The following is a 15,351-nucleotide window of genomic DNA, read 5'->3' on the forward strand; positions in this document are numbered from 1 at the left end:
GATCCCGACGCCGATGAAAGTCAGAGAAGTTGCGTTGAGAGAAAAGAACTTACAGGGGAACCAGAACTTGCGGTGTCGGAAGCCGTGAAGAAGATCTGCGGCCATGGCTAGTCCGCAGATCAGTGAAGCTGCAGCAACGTATAAACCAATTGAAGGTAATGGTTTACTAAACTCTGCGTCGTTCAATTCGCCATGGGAGTCGCACCCGAGGTTACCCATCAGTTGATTTCTCTCTCTTTCTCTGTTCTCAAGACTTTGATCGGAAAGATGTTCTTTTTGTTGACTCCATGGAGAGGAGAGGGAGTGTGGTCTTGTCTTGTGTGTCTCTGATTAGTTTTGGTCAACTTTGGGATTTCAACCCAGAAGAAAGTTCTTTCTTTTAAGGTCAGTTTTGTTCCTCTTACAAGGTTTTTGTCAACTTGAATTCTTATGTTTTGCTTCTTTTGATCGTTTTGTCTTTTCGTCTATGTTTACTACATTAACACTAGGGATGGTAGTAATACAATCAAAATCTAACCTTTAAAGAGTTTTGGAGCTGTAGTATATTACAATAATAATTCAGGAATGAAAACAGAAACATTCCTCAATACAATATAATGATATATTATCATAATTCAAAGCAAATGCTACATAACATTACTTCTGAAGACCATCACCTATAACAACATTATAAACCGGCCTCTTTGTAAACTCTCTCTCTCTCTCTCTCTTTTCTTACAAATATCTACAGGCAAATCTTACGAAATACTTTCATACTTTAGTCTGAAACCCATCCGGATAAAAAAAGACAGCCCGGGATCAGTCTAGGGTAAATAACTCACATGGTTTTGCGATTCTTTTGGATTGTTTTCAGACTCTCTTTGATCTAGGTGGAGTTCCAGGAGCGAAAAGGGAGCCTTGGACTGGCTGAGCCATAGGATCGAAGTTTTGGGAGGCGAGGTAAGTGAGTGCAGTGACAACATCAGCAATGAGAGGTCTAAGATTTGGCTGCTCTTGCACGCACATCGCTCCTACAGCGAGTGCTTGGTACAAACCTCGCGGTGGGTATTGACCTTGAAGCATTGGATCAGCCATTTGAGAGAATTTCCTCCTGTCTTTAAACAAAGGCCTTGCCTAAAAAGAGAGCATTTCATAGAATTCAATTAGAAGGAAACATCTACAGAGAAAACAAAGTTTGTTTTCTTCCTTACCCATGCGACTAGATTCTGTTCTCCAGTGGATCTTGAACTGTCTATTGCTTTCCTACCGGTTATAATCTCCAACAGAACAACACCAAAGCTGTAAACGTCTGATTTGAGTGTTAGTTGTCCTGTCATTGCATACTCAGGAGCGCAGTATCCATATGTTCCCATAACCCGAGTCGACACATGAGACTTGTCACCCACTGGGCCAAGTTTGGCCAGCCCGAAGTCGGATAGCTTTGGATAGTAGTCATCGCCGAGCAAAATATTGGAGCATTTTAAGTCTCGATAGATCACTGGTGGCATGGTTTTGTCATGCAGATACTCAAGCCCTTTTGCAGCACCTGCAGCTATTTTCATTCTGGTGTTCCAGTCAAGTGGCTGCTTCCCAGGTGAAATGTCTGAAAAATAAAAAAGGATCGCTCCATTCAAACTTTAAGACGTTTCCTTAATATTGAAAAGTATCCATAGGCGTGTTAGAAGCGCATACCATGCAAATGATCTTCCAGTGAACCTAAAGGCATGTACTCGTACACAAGAAGCCGTTGATCTCCATCAGCACAATATCCTATTAAGTTAACAAGATTCGGGTGATGAAGAAGACTCAACATGAGAACCTCGACAAGGAACTCCCTGTTTCCTTGTAAACCATTATGATCAAGTTGCTTGATAGCCGCTGTCTACAAATGAAAAACAAAGTAATTAAGTAAGCGTTCATTACTAAGAACATTCAAAAGGTTAAAACTAGAGAACCGAGCCAAAAAAAATAACGAACCTGGCCAGTGCTGGCTAAGTATCCTTTGTAAACCCTACCAAACCCTCCTTCTCCTATAAGACATTCTTTTCTGAAGTTTCTAGTGGCAGTAGCTAGCTCAGAGAAGGTAAACGTTTGAGCCACAATGTGATCAGAACCTTTACTTTTGGATTCACTCTTGTCACTAAAGGATGATTTGGCCTTAGATTTCTCTACCAAAAAAGAAAGCGGAATCATTAATCAACACAAGCTGAGCAGAAGTGTCTAAAGATCAATACTTTACATCGCAGGAGCAAAAATTCAAAGCTTTACAAATCAAAGTCCCGTTTTAGCTTTCATCAGAATAACTTAAATCCACAAAAAGAGGCATGCAAATAACACATTATTTAGGTCAAAAATACAACTAAGAGTGTGAATCAGACTAGTCTGAAGCTACTAAAATCAGAAGGAACAAAAAAAAACCCTAATCAGCATTAGCCTCAACGGAATCAGAAAAGCATACTAATGATCAAAGATTAAAAATTTACAAAAATATAAGCTTGAGAAGCTTAAAACCCAGAATTAAAAGGATGTAGAGTGAGAAACCCTCTTACCTGAAGTAGACAGAGAACAATTAGAGGACTTCCTGTTGAGTTTTTGGTCACCGTTTCTGCGAGTCTTAGTCCTCCCGCTCGATTTCCCAGAACACGGGATCCAACCCATTAAGCTTCTCGATCTTCTTCTTCTTCTTCTTCTTCTTCCTCTTAAAATGATTCTTCGTTTTGATTGCGTTCGATGATCTCGAAAGCAAGAGAGAGAGAGAGAGAGAGAGAGAGAAAAGCTGAGAACTTTGAAATGTGAAAACGAGCACGCCTAGCCAATCTCGGCTCCAATCGCTTAATTTTTCATTCTTTTTTTTTTAATTTTAATTTTATTTTAATATATGTGATACAAATTAATTTTAATTTGACTTTCTGACAAATAAATCTTTTATTAGTGTCAAAAAGACACATAAAAATTATAATTTATATTAACTACCCCATGTAATATTTCATCTTCTTCCAAAAGAGGTCAACACACAAAAGAGGTAAATATTAGAACAGAACATGAATAAGCAACAATCGTGGTCACCATGTCCATGATAGTTTCTCAATCATTTGATTATTCTTCCTTTCTAAATTGGTGTTGAAAAGAGAATATTTTTAAAGATGAAACTAAAATAGTTGTATTCTAGTAAAAATTACAACATAAGCTAATCATCATATTATATATTACAAGAGATAATGCTGGTACAAGTGCGACGCCGTATTGTGTTCGGCCCCAAAAAGCAAAGCTTATACAAAAATAAAAATACAAACAAGTGGTGTTATTGTTTTTACAAGTTTACGACATCTACAAAGATATTTCATTTCACTACATCCTGGAACTTATGAAACCGAACCCTTCGTCCTAAATTCACAAACCAGACCAGACAACGACAATGGCCAAACAATCAAATGTCGTCGTCTCTTTGTTTCGTGAATAGTACTAGTAGCAGTAGTATCAAAAGAATCAGACTTTGAAGGGAAAATGTTAAAACATGTGACATATAAGATATATATATATAAGATAGATGATGAGCACATTACTCATATTTTCGGGCAGAGAAATACTTGGTTTTGTAGTTTTCCGTTAGCTATCCTCAATGTCTTTTATGTCGCTATCGTCCGCTGCAGCCGCTGTTTTACGGACAAATTGGCCACGCACACGAGGGCGTTGTTCCGCAAGTTTTTTCCGGCTTTGGTATCGTACCTGAGAAGAAAAGATTCACCAAAAACCAAATCATCATTAAACGTCTGAAAACATTTAACAAATTTTACAAATACTGGTTTTGTTAAACCATGGATTTATATCTGTTCTTAGAGTTATAGCCGTCATGAAACAGTCAAGAGGTTTGTTCAAGAATTTACCTTCTTTCTGAAGCACCTCTCTTTTCTCTTCTGACGGAACTTTGTCAAAGCAGCTTCCCTTTGAGAGATCTTATTTTCATCTGCTACGTTTCCGCTACCACTTCCGCTTCCGCTTCCACTACCATCGCCATTTCCGTTTTTGCCAGCACCGTTATCACTTCCCATATTCATTCCTCCAGCATTCATACCATTGCTGCTTCCATATGGCCCATTGCTTCCATGACCACTACCTGATACACTTCCATTCACACTGTAATTCACTGTGTTGTTGTTACCTTCGATCGTTTCGTTGTACACATTTGAGGATCCGCATTGTGGAGGTAGCTTCCTCTCAGCGACATGGACACGATTATAGGAGGCATGCTGATTATGATGATCACAGGGTAAAGGCTTAAATGATGAATGCTTGACTGATGAAGATCCTGCTGAGCTTACTTTTGGAGCTCCTGGTTTTGTGAAAGCGTTGTTATCAGTAGTGGAACTCATATCAAAGTTATTGCTACCAACATGTGACCGGTGATTATTGGGGAGACTCTCGTTCTCGTTCATGTTTGAGTGACAATCACATGCGGCTTCAGTCTTTTTTAATAGATCCTGGCTGCTATTATCACGAAGAGAATTGCTTCCTAAGTTCCCGCCAGAAAGCTTATTTACATTTGAGGCTGGATTATACCTGTACAAGTCCAACAGTCAATCGATCCCATACTTCTTCAATACGGTATTCAAAAGGTTGTATACTGAAGAAAAAACAGAGCTTGTAGAATGTGTTAATGACTCTAAGAAAGTACCTTGAGAAAGCTGATCCCTCTGAACGCCTCAGCACATTGCGGTCATCCCTAACTAATGTCCCATCATCTTTAATTCCTCTATGTCTCTTTGAACTATGTTCTACGTGCATAAGCTCTTCGGAATTTTTGACAGCAGCTTCATTTGTATCTAAAGTTTTCAAGTGAGTGTTAGGCGCCTCAGGTTCTCTGTTATCTTGAAGGTGGCTAGACATAGCTTTAAAACCCGATCCTCCATCTTCATGCATTTGTTTACTTGAAGGACTTTCGCTACTGAGGTCCAGTGGTCCTTTCCCAACATTTATTTTCCATTTACTAGAGCTCTTTTCAAATGAATTATCCCGTCTCATAATGCCAGGAGTTTTAGATAGGGGTTCATCTTTTGGCTCCAGTTCCAGATCACTATTTCTACGAATACTGATCTCCAAGTCTCTACCCATTGTGACATCTTCTGCAAAAATGATGAATGAAAAAAACATTCAGTATCATGTTTCTAAGTTTGTAAAAAGAGAAAAAAAACTGAGAAATCACAGCTTCGTTTCCTTACCAAATTTTTCATCCTGTTCTTGGGTCTCCTTATCAGCAGGTGCTGCAACCAACTGATTACTTGGAACCTCGAGGTTAGAATGTACTACTTGGGCGCAAGTACTATCGACTCGATCCCATAGAGATACCGCTCGTGGACTGTCAACCTCCACAGCTTTTTTCGTCCAAGAGCTCTGAGTAAAAGGAGTATTATAAAAATCAATCTAGGTTTTGAAAAATAAAACATGTGCAAAATAAACTTCAGAATGAACTAGAATTTTTCACCCAGTTTATCAATGCAAAGATCTAAGTTAAACATCATTGAGTTCTACAATTGATTAGTTAAGCGCTTCCACCATTTACAAGCATCTGAGTGCACATGCGAAGTTCGATCGTCCGACCCCTACCATTTATGGTGAAGATTTTTTTAAAAGGGTAACTTATCAGATATCTATATTAGATTATTGGTATTGCACATTCGTCTTACCTGAGCGCCACTCCCATCACTACTTCCATCACTAGCATTCAGGCCAATGCTCCCATTTTCATTCTCACCACTGCTTCCTGAATCATGATCAGATTTTCTAATACTCTTTGATTTCACAGACTTTTGAGTTTGATGCGTTCCACTCTCACTTCCACTACCGCTAGACTGTGAACAAGAAAGAAGGAAAACCATGAGAAACCAAAAAGAAGATACCAATCCACAATTAGACAAAGACTTTCTAGTTTACTTCTTATCACCAGTTGTACATCAATAAAAGCCCGAAACACAAAGACCAAATCTTTTTGAATTAATCACATATGAGCAAGGACATACACTTTGGCATCTCCTCCAAACATGCTGCCAAAGGATCTTAAGTTCGTTTTTTCTTATTGGCTTAACAAGAAAGTCAACTGCTCCTTTCGATAAGCACTTAAAGACCAGCCCCATTGAGTCATGAGATGACATCACTGCAACACAAATCTCACAGTGGAATGTAGTTAAAAGCATCTACTTCCAACAAAAGCTAGAGAAGACTCAACCAGGAACAAAAAAAAAAAAACTCACTAATGACAGGGATGTTCCGACGAGATCTGTGGTTCAAAATCTTGCACAAGAGACCGATACCAGACAAGTAAGGCATGATCACCTCAGTTAGAACAATATCAATATGATTGTTTAAATCTTCTAACACCTTCCAAGCTTGTATCCCATTTGAAGCCTCAACAACTGCCATGACAGAGTTAATAATCAATCAACCAAACAAAACTAATGGTGATATAGATCTAGGGTTCAAAAAACTGACCTTCATAGCTACAATTACGAAGAAGAGCAGTAACGATATAACGAGTACAGTCATCATTCTCAACAAGAAGAACTCTAATGGTTCTCACATGAAGAAACCTTTCCCAACAAACAGTTGCTGATGTTTGTTGCGACAGTGGAATTTGCAGTCCAGCAGCGCCTGAACTCCCATTTCTCACATTCATAGTGATTCCATTAACCTTATCTTCTTCACTATGCTTCTCTGTCCGACTCTCAACTCTATCCAATTTCGTATCTCCGGTGTTTCGATCAGTGATTGGGTAACGTGAACCCTCCCCTTCCTTATTAACATTCATCACACCACAAGCCAGAAACCCTAAATTCGAAAAAAATCGTAAAGCTAGAGGAGTTAGAATCGAATAATACTCCAGATTAGTAGAACACAGAGTTGAAGACCACGAAATTTCAAACAACCAACTCAATCAAGTAAACTTTTCGAAGAATCATTAAAAAAAAACCTAAATCTCAACTTCAAATCGAAAACAAAACCAAAACAAAAGCATCTGAATTCCAAAGAGAGTAGTACTGATCTTACAATAATCAAATCCTACAAGGAAGAATCGAGCTCCAAAAGTTGCATCAATCACCAGAATAATGGATCTAGCACAAAGCAGCAGCTAACTCGGTTGGGAATTAGAGAGAAACACAAAGGAATCAAAAAAGGCAAAGCAAAATACACAAAGAACCGAAGCTTCTTTTAGAAAGAAAGAAAAAACAAAAAAAAAAACAGAGTGAAGAATTTTTTTGATTATGAGTTTTTTTTTTCTTTAGCTGTCTCCCAGAGAGTGGAAATCGGAGACGACCATAAGCCACCGATTTTTATTTTTCCGGAGATAGATAGATATTACAAAGATTTTGTCGACGAGAATATTAAACAATAAAAAAATTAAAAATTCGTAAATCGTAATTTCTGACGTGGATAAAACTAGAGGTCCCGAACGTTTGTGAAATTCCACGTCAGATCGGATATTTCCACATCACGTATTGGCGAGGATCGCTGACGTGGACGGTCGATCAAAAGCAGTCGTTCAGGAAGCTAGTGGCAGATCTGAGATCTTTTTGGATTGACACGTTGACTCGTTTCTCATCTGGACCGTTGATTTGATTTTGGCGGAAGAGACTAGCGTTTAAATATTTTTTTTATAGAGATGTAGGGCCTAGTTTAGTATATTGGGCTAAATATATGGGCCGTAAATTACGCTTTGTAAACCCAATAACTAAAAAAAAACATCGTCGACAGCAGGGTTCGAACCTGCGCGGGCGAAGCCCAATAGATTTCAAGTCTATCTCCTTAACCACTCGGACATATCGACTTTTTGTTTGAATCTCAATTACTTAACTTAATAAAACTTTCATAATTCTATCTCTTAAGTTGCCCTAAAGATTGACTGACATTCACGAGATACGTTGACCTAAAGGAGTAAATTTTCCCGCCATTGTTAGTACTAAGAACTCTCTCGGCCGCCGCATCTCCGTCGCTGTCTACAGATGGCGGATAAGAAGAAGCGGAAACGATCTAAAGACGACGACGCGGAGGAGCTTCCCTTCAAAAACATTCTGAAACCAGACGAAGCTATCCTCGAGCTTTTCAAATCCTATGTTTCCTCTTCTATCAAAGCCGCCGCTGGAGCCGGCGGTGCTTCCTCCTCTTCATCGAAACCACTAACCCTAGCTGATCTCTCTCTCTCATCTTCCTGCCGTGAAGTCGCAGATCTCTCACTCTCCTCCGTGCAGACAGAGATAGAGACAGTCATCGTCCAGATCGCCCGTTCGATTCTCGCCGGTGATGGCTTCTCCTTTAATGTTCCTTCACGCGCCGCCTCGAATCAGCTGTATGTTCCTGAGCTAGACCGTATTGTGTTAAAAGACAAATCCACCCTCCGGCCTTTTGCTTCCGTTTCTTCTGTCAGGAAGACTACCATCACCACTCGTATCCTCGCCCTTATCCACCAACTCTGCCTCAGTAAGATTCATGTTACCAAGCGTGATCTCTTTTACACCGACGTTAAGCTTTTCCAGGTTGGATCTTCTTGCTTTTAGTTTAGAAGTTAGAGAATGGTACTCATTGTTTAGATCTGATTTTGGTATTGAGCAAGTAATGGCATTGAATCTGTGTAGTTGAGCCAATTTTGGAAGGTTTTGAACCAATTTGTAACCTTACTGAATTTGCAGGACCAGACACAGAGTGATGCTGTGTTGGACGATGTCTCGTGTATGCTCGGCTGCACAAGGTCAAGCCTCAATGTAATTGCATCAGAGAAAGGTGTGGTGGTGGGAAGGCTCATATTCAGTGACAATGGAGATATGATAGATTGCACAAAGATGGGAATGGGTGGGAAAGCCATTCCACCAAACATTGACCGGGTTGGAGATATGCAGAGTGATGCTTTGTTCATACTCTTAGTTGAAAAAGATGCAGCTTATATGAGGTTAGCAGAAGACAGATTCTACAACCGGTTCCCTTGTATCATCGTGACTGCAAAAGGCCAGCCTGATGTAGCCACAAGGCTCTTCTTGAGGAAAATGAAAATGGAGCTTAAGCTTCCAGTGCTTGCCTTGGTGGATAGTGATCCTTACGGGTTGAAGATCTTGTCGGTTTATGGATGTGGGTCGAAGAACATGTCTTACGATAGTGCAAACTTGACTACACCTGATATCAAGTGGCTTGGGATCAGGCCAAGTGATTTGGACAAGTATAAGATACCTGAGCAGTGTAGGTTGCCAATGACTGAGCAGGATATTAAGACCGGGAAGGATATGCTAGAGGAGGATTTCGTGAAGAAAAACCCTGGGTGGGTCGAGGAACTTAATCTGATGGTCAAATCGAAGCAGAAGGCTGAGATTCAGGCGTTGAGCACTTTTGGTTTCCAGTATTTATCAGAAGTTTACTTGCCCCTGAAACTGCAGCAGCAGGATTGGCTCTGATCATCAGTTTGCTGTCTTCCTGTTCAATTAGAGAGACCTACAAGTGTACGCTACAAATTAAAAGTTTCTGATCATGTAATTGCCTGTTTCCTACATGTGAATTACTACACAGATCAAAACTTGGTTTTAATTTATGGTTTGAATCTACACAGAACTGGGAAGATAGCTGTCAGCTGATTATTTAGAAGACAACTCATTTGTTACTTAAAAGATTGTATACAATATGCGCATTGAGATGATTAATATTCCACATATTTCCCCCATTTCTTTCTGCTTCTGGTTTGAAATTAGCATAGAATACAAAGATGATTGATTAATGTGACAAGTCAGAGACAGCTACTTTTTGCGCTGCAACCACTGATATAGAGACGCCTTTGTCACCATCAACCTCTCCAGAATTGCAGGTCTCCTCGTCGAGGATATATTAACAAATGACTTACTGTTCTCTGACGTATGCGCTGTATCTTGGTTTTCATCATCCACACAGTGTGCATCCTGTTTGATATTTCTTTGTCCAGCAGGAAGAACCACAAGAGACAGTTCATCTTGTAGAAGCTTCACTAGCGCTTCTTTGACAAGAATCTCTTGCTTTCCCGATTCGGTATTTGCTTCACCGGGTTCTAGGATAATCAACACATCATCTATTACAACATCACCTGCAAAGGGAGATTCAGTTAGTCACTCACAAGTGTGCTTTTTTTGTCTCTATTGGAATAAAATTCAACCACGTGTGCTTGTATGCTGTACCCGTTTGAAATGTTTACCGAGTCAAAAAAGTTAATGCAAGAGAGAGAATGTATTGGTGTGTAGACTTACCTCGCATATAGTCTTCCTTGATCATTCGCAAAACTGCTAGAACAACAAGTCGAGCCTCAACCTGTAAATAAATGCAAAAGCTTGACATGGTCATATGCTGAAGGAGTTGAATTGATAGGATTACAAGCGCACAAAATACTTCATTGTCTCCATTAACTTACCTTGGTAAGTCCTTGAAGGTCAATTGCAAGGTTTCCAGCTGTTCTCTCATGCAAGTGTGTAGCTACTTTTTCAATGAGTAAACTTACAGGTCTCCCCACATTATCTCCTTCTTGGTCGCTTATTTTATCTTGGCTCTGACCATTTTCCTGTATGACTCCTTCGCACCACTCCTCGATAAGTTCCTTGAGAAAGTGATCGTTGGGCTTGTACCTGCAGTGTTGTGGCTTTGTTTGTGAGTAAAAAGGAATGCCTCCTCACTTGTTTGAAGATATGGAACCATCAAGAAGAGAAATCAAAGGACACCATATAAGTAAATTGTTCTTACCCTGCTTTTCGCATGTCCTGATATATAGCTAAGCATTGCCGCACTTCAAGTAAAGAACCATATTTGCTTCGTGCTTTAAGAAGTGTATTATAGGTCACCTGAGAAACAACTTTCTGGACTGAGAAATACTGAGATAAATTGCGAAACGGCTTCCCATGTCATAGCAATGCATTTCGTCAATTTAGACTAGTCTAATAACTTCAGGACTTTATATGCATAATTTTGTACACAGCACTGATAACTTCAGTCTTCTGACACTACCTAAACTGGCGTGATAGATATACGGTCAATTTATCTTGCTGAGGGTTAAAGTTTACAGCATTAAAGGGAACTTCAAATATGGAGGAAGGTAGTAGCTGAAAGAAAAAGAAAAAAGAAACAAAGCCATTCGAACATCAGAATTACCCAGTTTGGCTTTATCTGATATCTCCTCATCTCCTCGAACAAAGAAAATGCCAACTTCAAACTTTTATTTTCCGCGCAGATCTGCAAGATAATAAGAATTGTATCTTCACACCTTTGAGTTGTGCAATAATTAAGAACAATGCAGAAAGGTTGGCACCAGTAAGAGAGAGACTAATACCTTGATTGCAGTTGTGTAGGCAACAACATCAGGTCTGGTTCCGGCCAAATGCATAGTTCTCAAAATCTGTGCTGGAAGAAAAATTTATATCAGGGAACTTATCACATTACTGCTTTAATCGCATAAATGATACTATAAATGTACATGTAAGCTTATAAACATGAGCTCGAGAAGTATGATCCCCTTAATGTCATTTCTCTGTTTTAGAAAGAGATTTGAATGAGTATATTTTTTTAAAAAATCAAGAGAAAAGTTGACTCACCCGTACAGCACCTTCTACATCGCCTGAACCTCCACACATATCGATCAAAGTCGACCATGTTATTTGATTTGGTGCAAGACCTAGGCTCTTCATCTCATCCATCAGTTCTTTGCCTCGATAGTAATCGGTACCACAGGCTTTCAAGAGTATATTATATGTAGCAGTTGTTGGCTTGAAAAAAAATCTATTTGAGGCTTGGATATAAGGTGAAGTAGAATTACTATTCACCAAAGACCCAGGACCATGATTTTTCAATTTATTTGGGCTGGAAGAGCGACCTTTACTAACTATATCATCTGCATATAAGGCTTCCTTAACTGAGCTTCCCTTCCAAGATTGAAAAAGGCGAAAAGCTCGGTCATACTGGCAAGCTTCAACGCAAGCATGCAGTAGGATGTTGAAACACTGAGAATTAGGCTCACAGCCAGATGCAAGCATTTCTTCAAATAGGTGATTTGCCTGCTCTACTAAACCTGCATTGGCACAGGCGCTGATCAACGACGACCATGTATGAGTATTTGGGGTTACACCAACAGATTTCATATCATCTTTGACTCTGAGTGCCCATTTCCACATCTTTGCATCTGCAAAAACCTGATCTTAAGGCATTATTCAGAGACTTAAGGGATACAAAAGCAAAAGATAATGATAAAATTAGTTTTACAAAAATGTGGATATTGTACCTTTATAATAGTACAATATGTGAAGGCATCCAACTTCAAAAGTCCGGAAGATTCCATTCGCTTTGCTTCGTTGTATATGTCCTGGGCAAGATCAACCCGTCCAGCCAGGCAACATGTTTTCAGCAGTATGTTGTAGGATGTCATGTCAGCTGTAACATCAAGTTTCTGCCCATGACATGTAGATTTGAAGGTCAGTCAATACCTATTCCTATATCTGAAATTTTGAGGGTAGATTGAACCAACATCAAAATAGCACTTAACAATTCGAAATACTATCTAGATAGTTCACCTACTCATATCTTATAGCTTAAATTACATATCAAGAGATAAAAGAAATACCTGCATATTCTTGTATACTTTTAGTGTGTACCCAAGATCATGGGAATTAACATTCATTAGGCTGTTCATAACATAAATATTTGGCTTAATGTTTTCTTTGAGAAGATCCTGCCACAAAATTCTGAGTTAACTACAAATCTCAAATTCAGGAAGGCAGACAAAAGTAAACGTAATGGTTCGAATAAAGTATACTTATGCAAAACATTCAGTATAATCAGGGAATTACCTCATATATGTACCTCGATTTAACGTAATCACCACACAGCCCACAAACATCTATCATCGTTCGGAATATATACATGTTAGGAGTATCTAGAATCTGTTTGCAGGCTTCATATGCTGTCATAACAGAGACCATATCTCCTTTCTTTCCGAAACCATGAATAATTCTACAAAGCAATATCTCTGTATGTGGCAAAAGACATGCGTATCTGCATTCCATATTAATCAAAGCGTTAGCAGCACACTATATTCAGCATTCTTGTGCTTACTTTCTAAATTTCAAAAACAATTAACCTGAATCAGTATAAGGGGAGTGTAAACAAACAAGCCTTACCTAATAGCTAACTGAGGATTGGAAATGTCAACACAACTCTTTACAACATCAAAAGGATCCACCAGCTCTTTGATTTTGAATCTGAGACCTGAAATAAGAAGCAGCCACTTAATTCAAGAGGTTCAAAGTCCGGTTTAAAAAACACAGCAAGATTGATATAGTATTTACCGGCAAGTATCTCCAGTAGATCAATAGCTTTCTCTACTTGCACAGAGTTAGCCATTGCACGAAACTGTTTCCTCATTAATTTCACAGACGAATCATCGACAAGGTCCAATGGAGCAATCCCTACCTTCTCAATCCTCTTCAAAGTATAAACCACGCTCTCAATCTTACCTTGTCGAAGATTCGAAGAAATCGCTTTCGACAAGAGATCATAATCAACCATGGAAGCAAAACGCGCCACATTAGCTCCGGACTCTGCAGCCAAAGTCTCGGCGATGAGAGCGACGTCCTCAATTCGGCCGTCCTCAGCGAGCTTCGAGGCGAAATCAGCGTAATACTCGAGCGAGCCATCAGGAATCCATCTAACGACGTTAGAGAAGTGGCTAGAGAGAGAATGAGTCGCGGAAACTGGAGCAGGAGAAGAAGCTGAGTGTTGCTGCGGTAGTGACGGAAGTAGCTTGGTGAGAGAAGGACTCGGTTTAGTTTTCCGGTTCGATTCTGGTGCGGTGGCGTAACAGCGACGACGGTGGTGGTGGTGAGGATTGGTAATGGCGGAGGAGGAGGAGCCAAAGACGATGACAAGGTCTCTCATTCCTCGCCAACGGTTAGGATCATCATCATCATCATCATTGTGGCTCAGTTTTTCTGGTTTTCTAATCCGGAGACCTGTAAATGGATTGGATTTGAAAGGCTACTTTTACAACTCCCGAGCCGGACCGGATTTCTCGTATTAAATTCACTGGTATACCTAAACCGATTTGGTACGTTGATAAAACTTTGTAAACCGAAATAGCACGTGGTTAGTTAGAAGCGCACATCGAANAAGAAAGTGAGGAAAGCTTACACGATCACTAAGTCCAGAGAGAGTTGGACTGAAGGAGAGCACGATAAGTTTCTGGAAGCTCTTCAATTGTAATTTCACCCGCTCTATTCTTACTTTTTCTTCTTCCACCATGGAATTTGATTCTGTGTTTTTTCCAGCTCTAATTCTAGCTGAATTTTGCGTAATTTCGCCTTTACTTTAATCAGTCTATGATAAATTACACTACCTGATCCGTGAAGTTGGCCCCTTCAGTTAAAATGTTAGGTTAGGGTTAATAAATCAAAGTTTGGTCATCTCGAGTTTTTGCCTATGTAATTTGATTTTAAGTATATAAGCAGCAATGTTAGGTTAGGGTTGATAAAGTGATAAACTTTGATCAGATCAAAGTTTGGTCATCTGGATTTTTTGCCTAAGTAAATTGGATTTTAACTAAAGAAGCAGCAATGTCTTCTTAGATTGGTTAGGTAAATCAGACAGACCAGAGTTTGGATTAGTCTTTGATGAATGCTTTTTTTTTTCTCAGAAAACCAAAGTGTAGTTAATCTTATCTAAGCTTGCCAAAATGATTCATTTAAGGACTTGGCATCTGGTTTCAACATGAGAACTGAAAAAACTTACTACAAAGTCAGCTTTTAGAGCAATGCATGAAACCAATTTCTAACCTGTCCTAAACTTTTTTCTTCTGTGTATTAAGTGCAGGATTTTGGTAATAGTTACATTGCACTTTTGTGTGTGAAAGTCTCTCTTTCTGAGAAAAGAGTTTTACTTTCTTGCTGACAGTTTTCTTGTGTCCCTAGGTTTGATCGGGACTGGAAAAAAATAGAAGACTTTGTTGGTTCAAAGACAGTTATTCAGGTTTGACATCAGCTTCTCTGGATTTTTTGGTTTAATATACAAACTTGGCAGATTTCCCCTCTCAATCTTCATGTACCTGCTTTATTTGCTGCAGATCAGGAGCCATGCCCAAAAATACTTTTTAAAGGTTCAGAAAAATGGGACTTTAGCACATGTGCCACCCCCTAGGCCTAAGCGCAAAGCTGCTCACCCATATCCTCAAAAGGCATCGAAGAATGGTCAGTTCCACTATAATAGATATTGCTTTGGGTGGACAGATTAAGTTACATGTAATCAATCTGACCGCACCTCAATTCTGCAGCTCAAATGTCGCTTCACGTTTCCATGACTTTTCCTCCTCAAATAAATAACCTTCCTGGCTATACTTCATGGGAT

At 39.4% G+C, this 15,351-nt stretch overlaps 4 protein-coding genes and 1 non-coding gene across 6 annotated transcripts; 1 reads left to right on the forward strand and 4 right to left on the reverse strand.

The window, feature by feature from the left end:
* LOC104768450 (serine/threonine-protein kinase CDL1) lies at nt 525-2,798 on the reverse strand. The gene is made up of 5 exons (XM_010492441.2): nt 2,529-2,798; nt 1,957-2,147; nt 1,672-1,861; nt 1,191-1,582; nt 525-1,113 (listed from the first exon to the last, which is right to left on the reverse strand). Exons 1-5 carry the CDS (start codon nt 2,635-2,637, stop codon nt 850-852), a joined length of 1,146 nt encoding a protein of 381 aa, XP_010490743.1. The 5' UTR covers nt 2,638-2,798; the 3' UTR covers nt 525-849.
* LOC104768453 (two-component response regulator-like APRR7) lies at nt 3,211-7,324 on the reverse strand. Of its 2 annotated transcripts, none has more exons than XM_019242147.1 (9): nt 7,018-7,324; nt 6,463-6,798; nt 6,225-6,386; nt 5,994-6,127; nt 5,661-5,825; nt 5,196-5,367; nt 4,652-5,096; nt 3,864-4,536; nt 3,211-3,705 (listed from the first exon to the last, which is right to left on the reverse strand). In XM_019242147.1, exons 2-9 carry the CDS (start codon nt 6,776-6,778, stop codon nt 3,586-3,588), a joined length of 2,187 nt encoding a protein of 728 aa, XP_019097692.1. In that variant the 5' UTR covers nt 6,779-6,798; nt 7,018-7,324; the 3' UTR covers nt 3,211-3,585. The 2 variants fall into 2 exon arrangements, with proteins under 2 accessions (XP_019097692.1, XP_010490748.1); XM_010492446.2 differs by having other exon boundaries at nt 4,652-5,099; nt 7,018-7,323.
* TRNAS-UGA lies at nt 7,714-7,795 on the reverse strand. The gene has a single exon. It is a non-coding gene; the product is annotated as a tRNA-Ser (tRNA).
* Nucleotides 7,879-9,572, forward strand: LOC104768455 (DNA topoisomerase 6 subunit A-like). Its single transcript, XM_010492448.2, has 2 exons — nt 7,879-8,501; nt 8,655-9,572. The coding sequence occupies exons 1-2, from the start codon at nt 7,971-7,973 to the stop codon at nt 9,405-9,407; spliced, it is 1,284 nt and encodes a 427-aa protein (XP_010490750.1). The 5' UTR covers nt 7,879-7,970; the 3' UTR covers nt 9,408-9,572.
* Nucleotides 9,644-13,967, reverse strand: LOC104768454 (pentatricopeptide repeat-containing protein At5g02830, chloroplastic). Its single transcript, XM_010492447.2, has 12 exons — nt 13,302-13,967; nt 13,134-13,221; nt 12,804-13,008; nt 12,578-12,685; nt 12,239-12,403; nt 11,556-12,149; nt 11,294-11,359; nt 11,116-11,196; nt 10,711-10,808; nt 10,385-10,595; nt 10,224-10,284; nt 9,644-10,063 (listed from the first exon to the last, which is right to left on the reverse strand). The coding sequence occupies exons 1-12, from the start codon at nt 13,888-13,890 to the stop codon at nt 9,744-9,746; spliced, it is 2,586 nt and encodes an 861-aa protein (XP_010490749.1). The 5' UTR covers nt 13,891-13,967; the 3' UTR covers nt 9,644-9,743.

This window comes from Camelina sativa, chromosome 20, assembly GCF_000633955.1.
Source record: "Camelina sativa cultivar DH55 chromosome 20, Cs, whole genome shotgun sequence".
Lineage (NCBI taxonomy): Eukaryota > Viridiplantae > Streptophyta > Magnoliopsida > Brassicales > Brassicaceae > Camelina > Camelina sativa.

Coding starts and splice junctions, on each gene's coding strand:
- LOC104768450 (XM_010492441.2), bottom strand. CDS start 2,637: ATGGGTTGGATCCCGTGTTCTGGGAAATCGAGCGGGAGGACTAAGACT. Junction 2,148..2,528: donor TTGTTCTCTGTCTACTTCAG/GTAAGAGGGTTT, acceptor CTTTTTTGGTAG/AGAAATCTAAGGCCAAATCA. Junction 1,583..1,671: donor ACTGGAAGATCATTTGCATG/GTATGCGCTTCT, acceptor TTTATTTTTCAG/ACATTTCACCTGGGAAGCAG.
- LOC104768453 (XM_010492446.2), bottom strand. CDS start 6,778: ATGAATGTTAATAAGGAAGGGGAGGGTTCACGTTACCCAATCACTGAT. Junction 6,387..6,462: donor TCGTAATTGTAGCTATGAAG/GTCAGTTTTTTG, acceptor CTGTCATGGCAG/TTGTTGAGGCTTCAAATGGG. Junction 5,100..5,195: donor AGAACAGGATGAAAAATTTG/GTAAGGAAACGA, acceptor TCATTTTTGCAG/AAGATGTCACAATGGGTAGA.
- LOC104768455 (XM_010492448.2), top strand. CDS start 7,971: ATGGCGGATAAGAAGAAGCGGAAACGATCTAAAGACGACGACGCGGAG. Junction 8,502..8,654: donor CCGACGTTAAGCTTTTCCAG/GTTGGATCTTCT, acceptor CTGAATTTGCAG/GACCAGACACAGAGTGATGC.
- LOC104768454 (XM_010492447.2), bottom strand. CDS start 13,890: ATGAGAGACCTTGTCATCGTCTTTGGCTCCTCCTCCTCCGCCATTACC. Junction 10,596..10,710: donor CAGGACATGCGAAAAGCAGG/GTAAGAACAATT, acceptor ACAACACTGCAG/GTACAAGCCCAACGATCACT. Junction 10,285..10,384: donor ACCTTCAAGGACTTACCAAG/GTAAGTTAATGG, acceptor ATTTATTTACAG/GTTGAGGCTCGACTTGTTGT.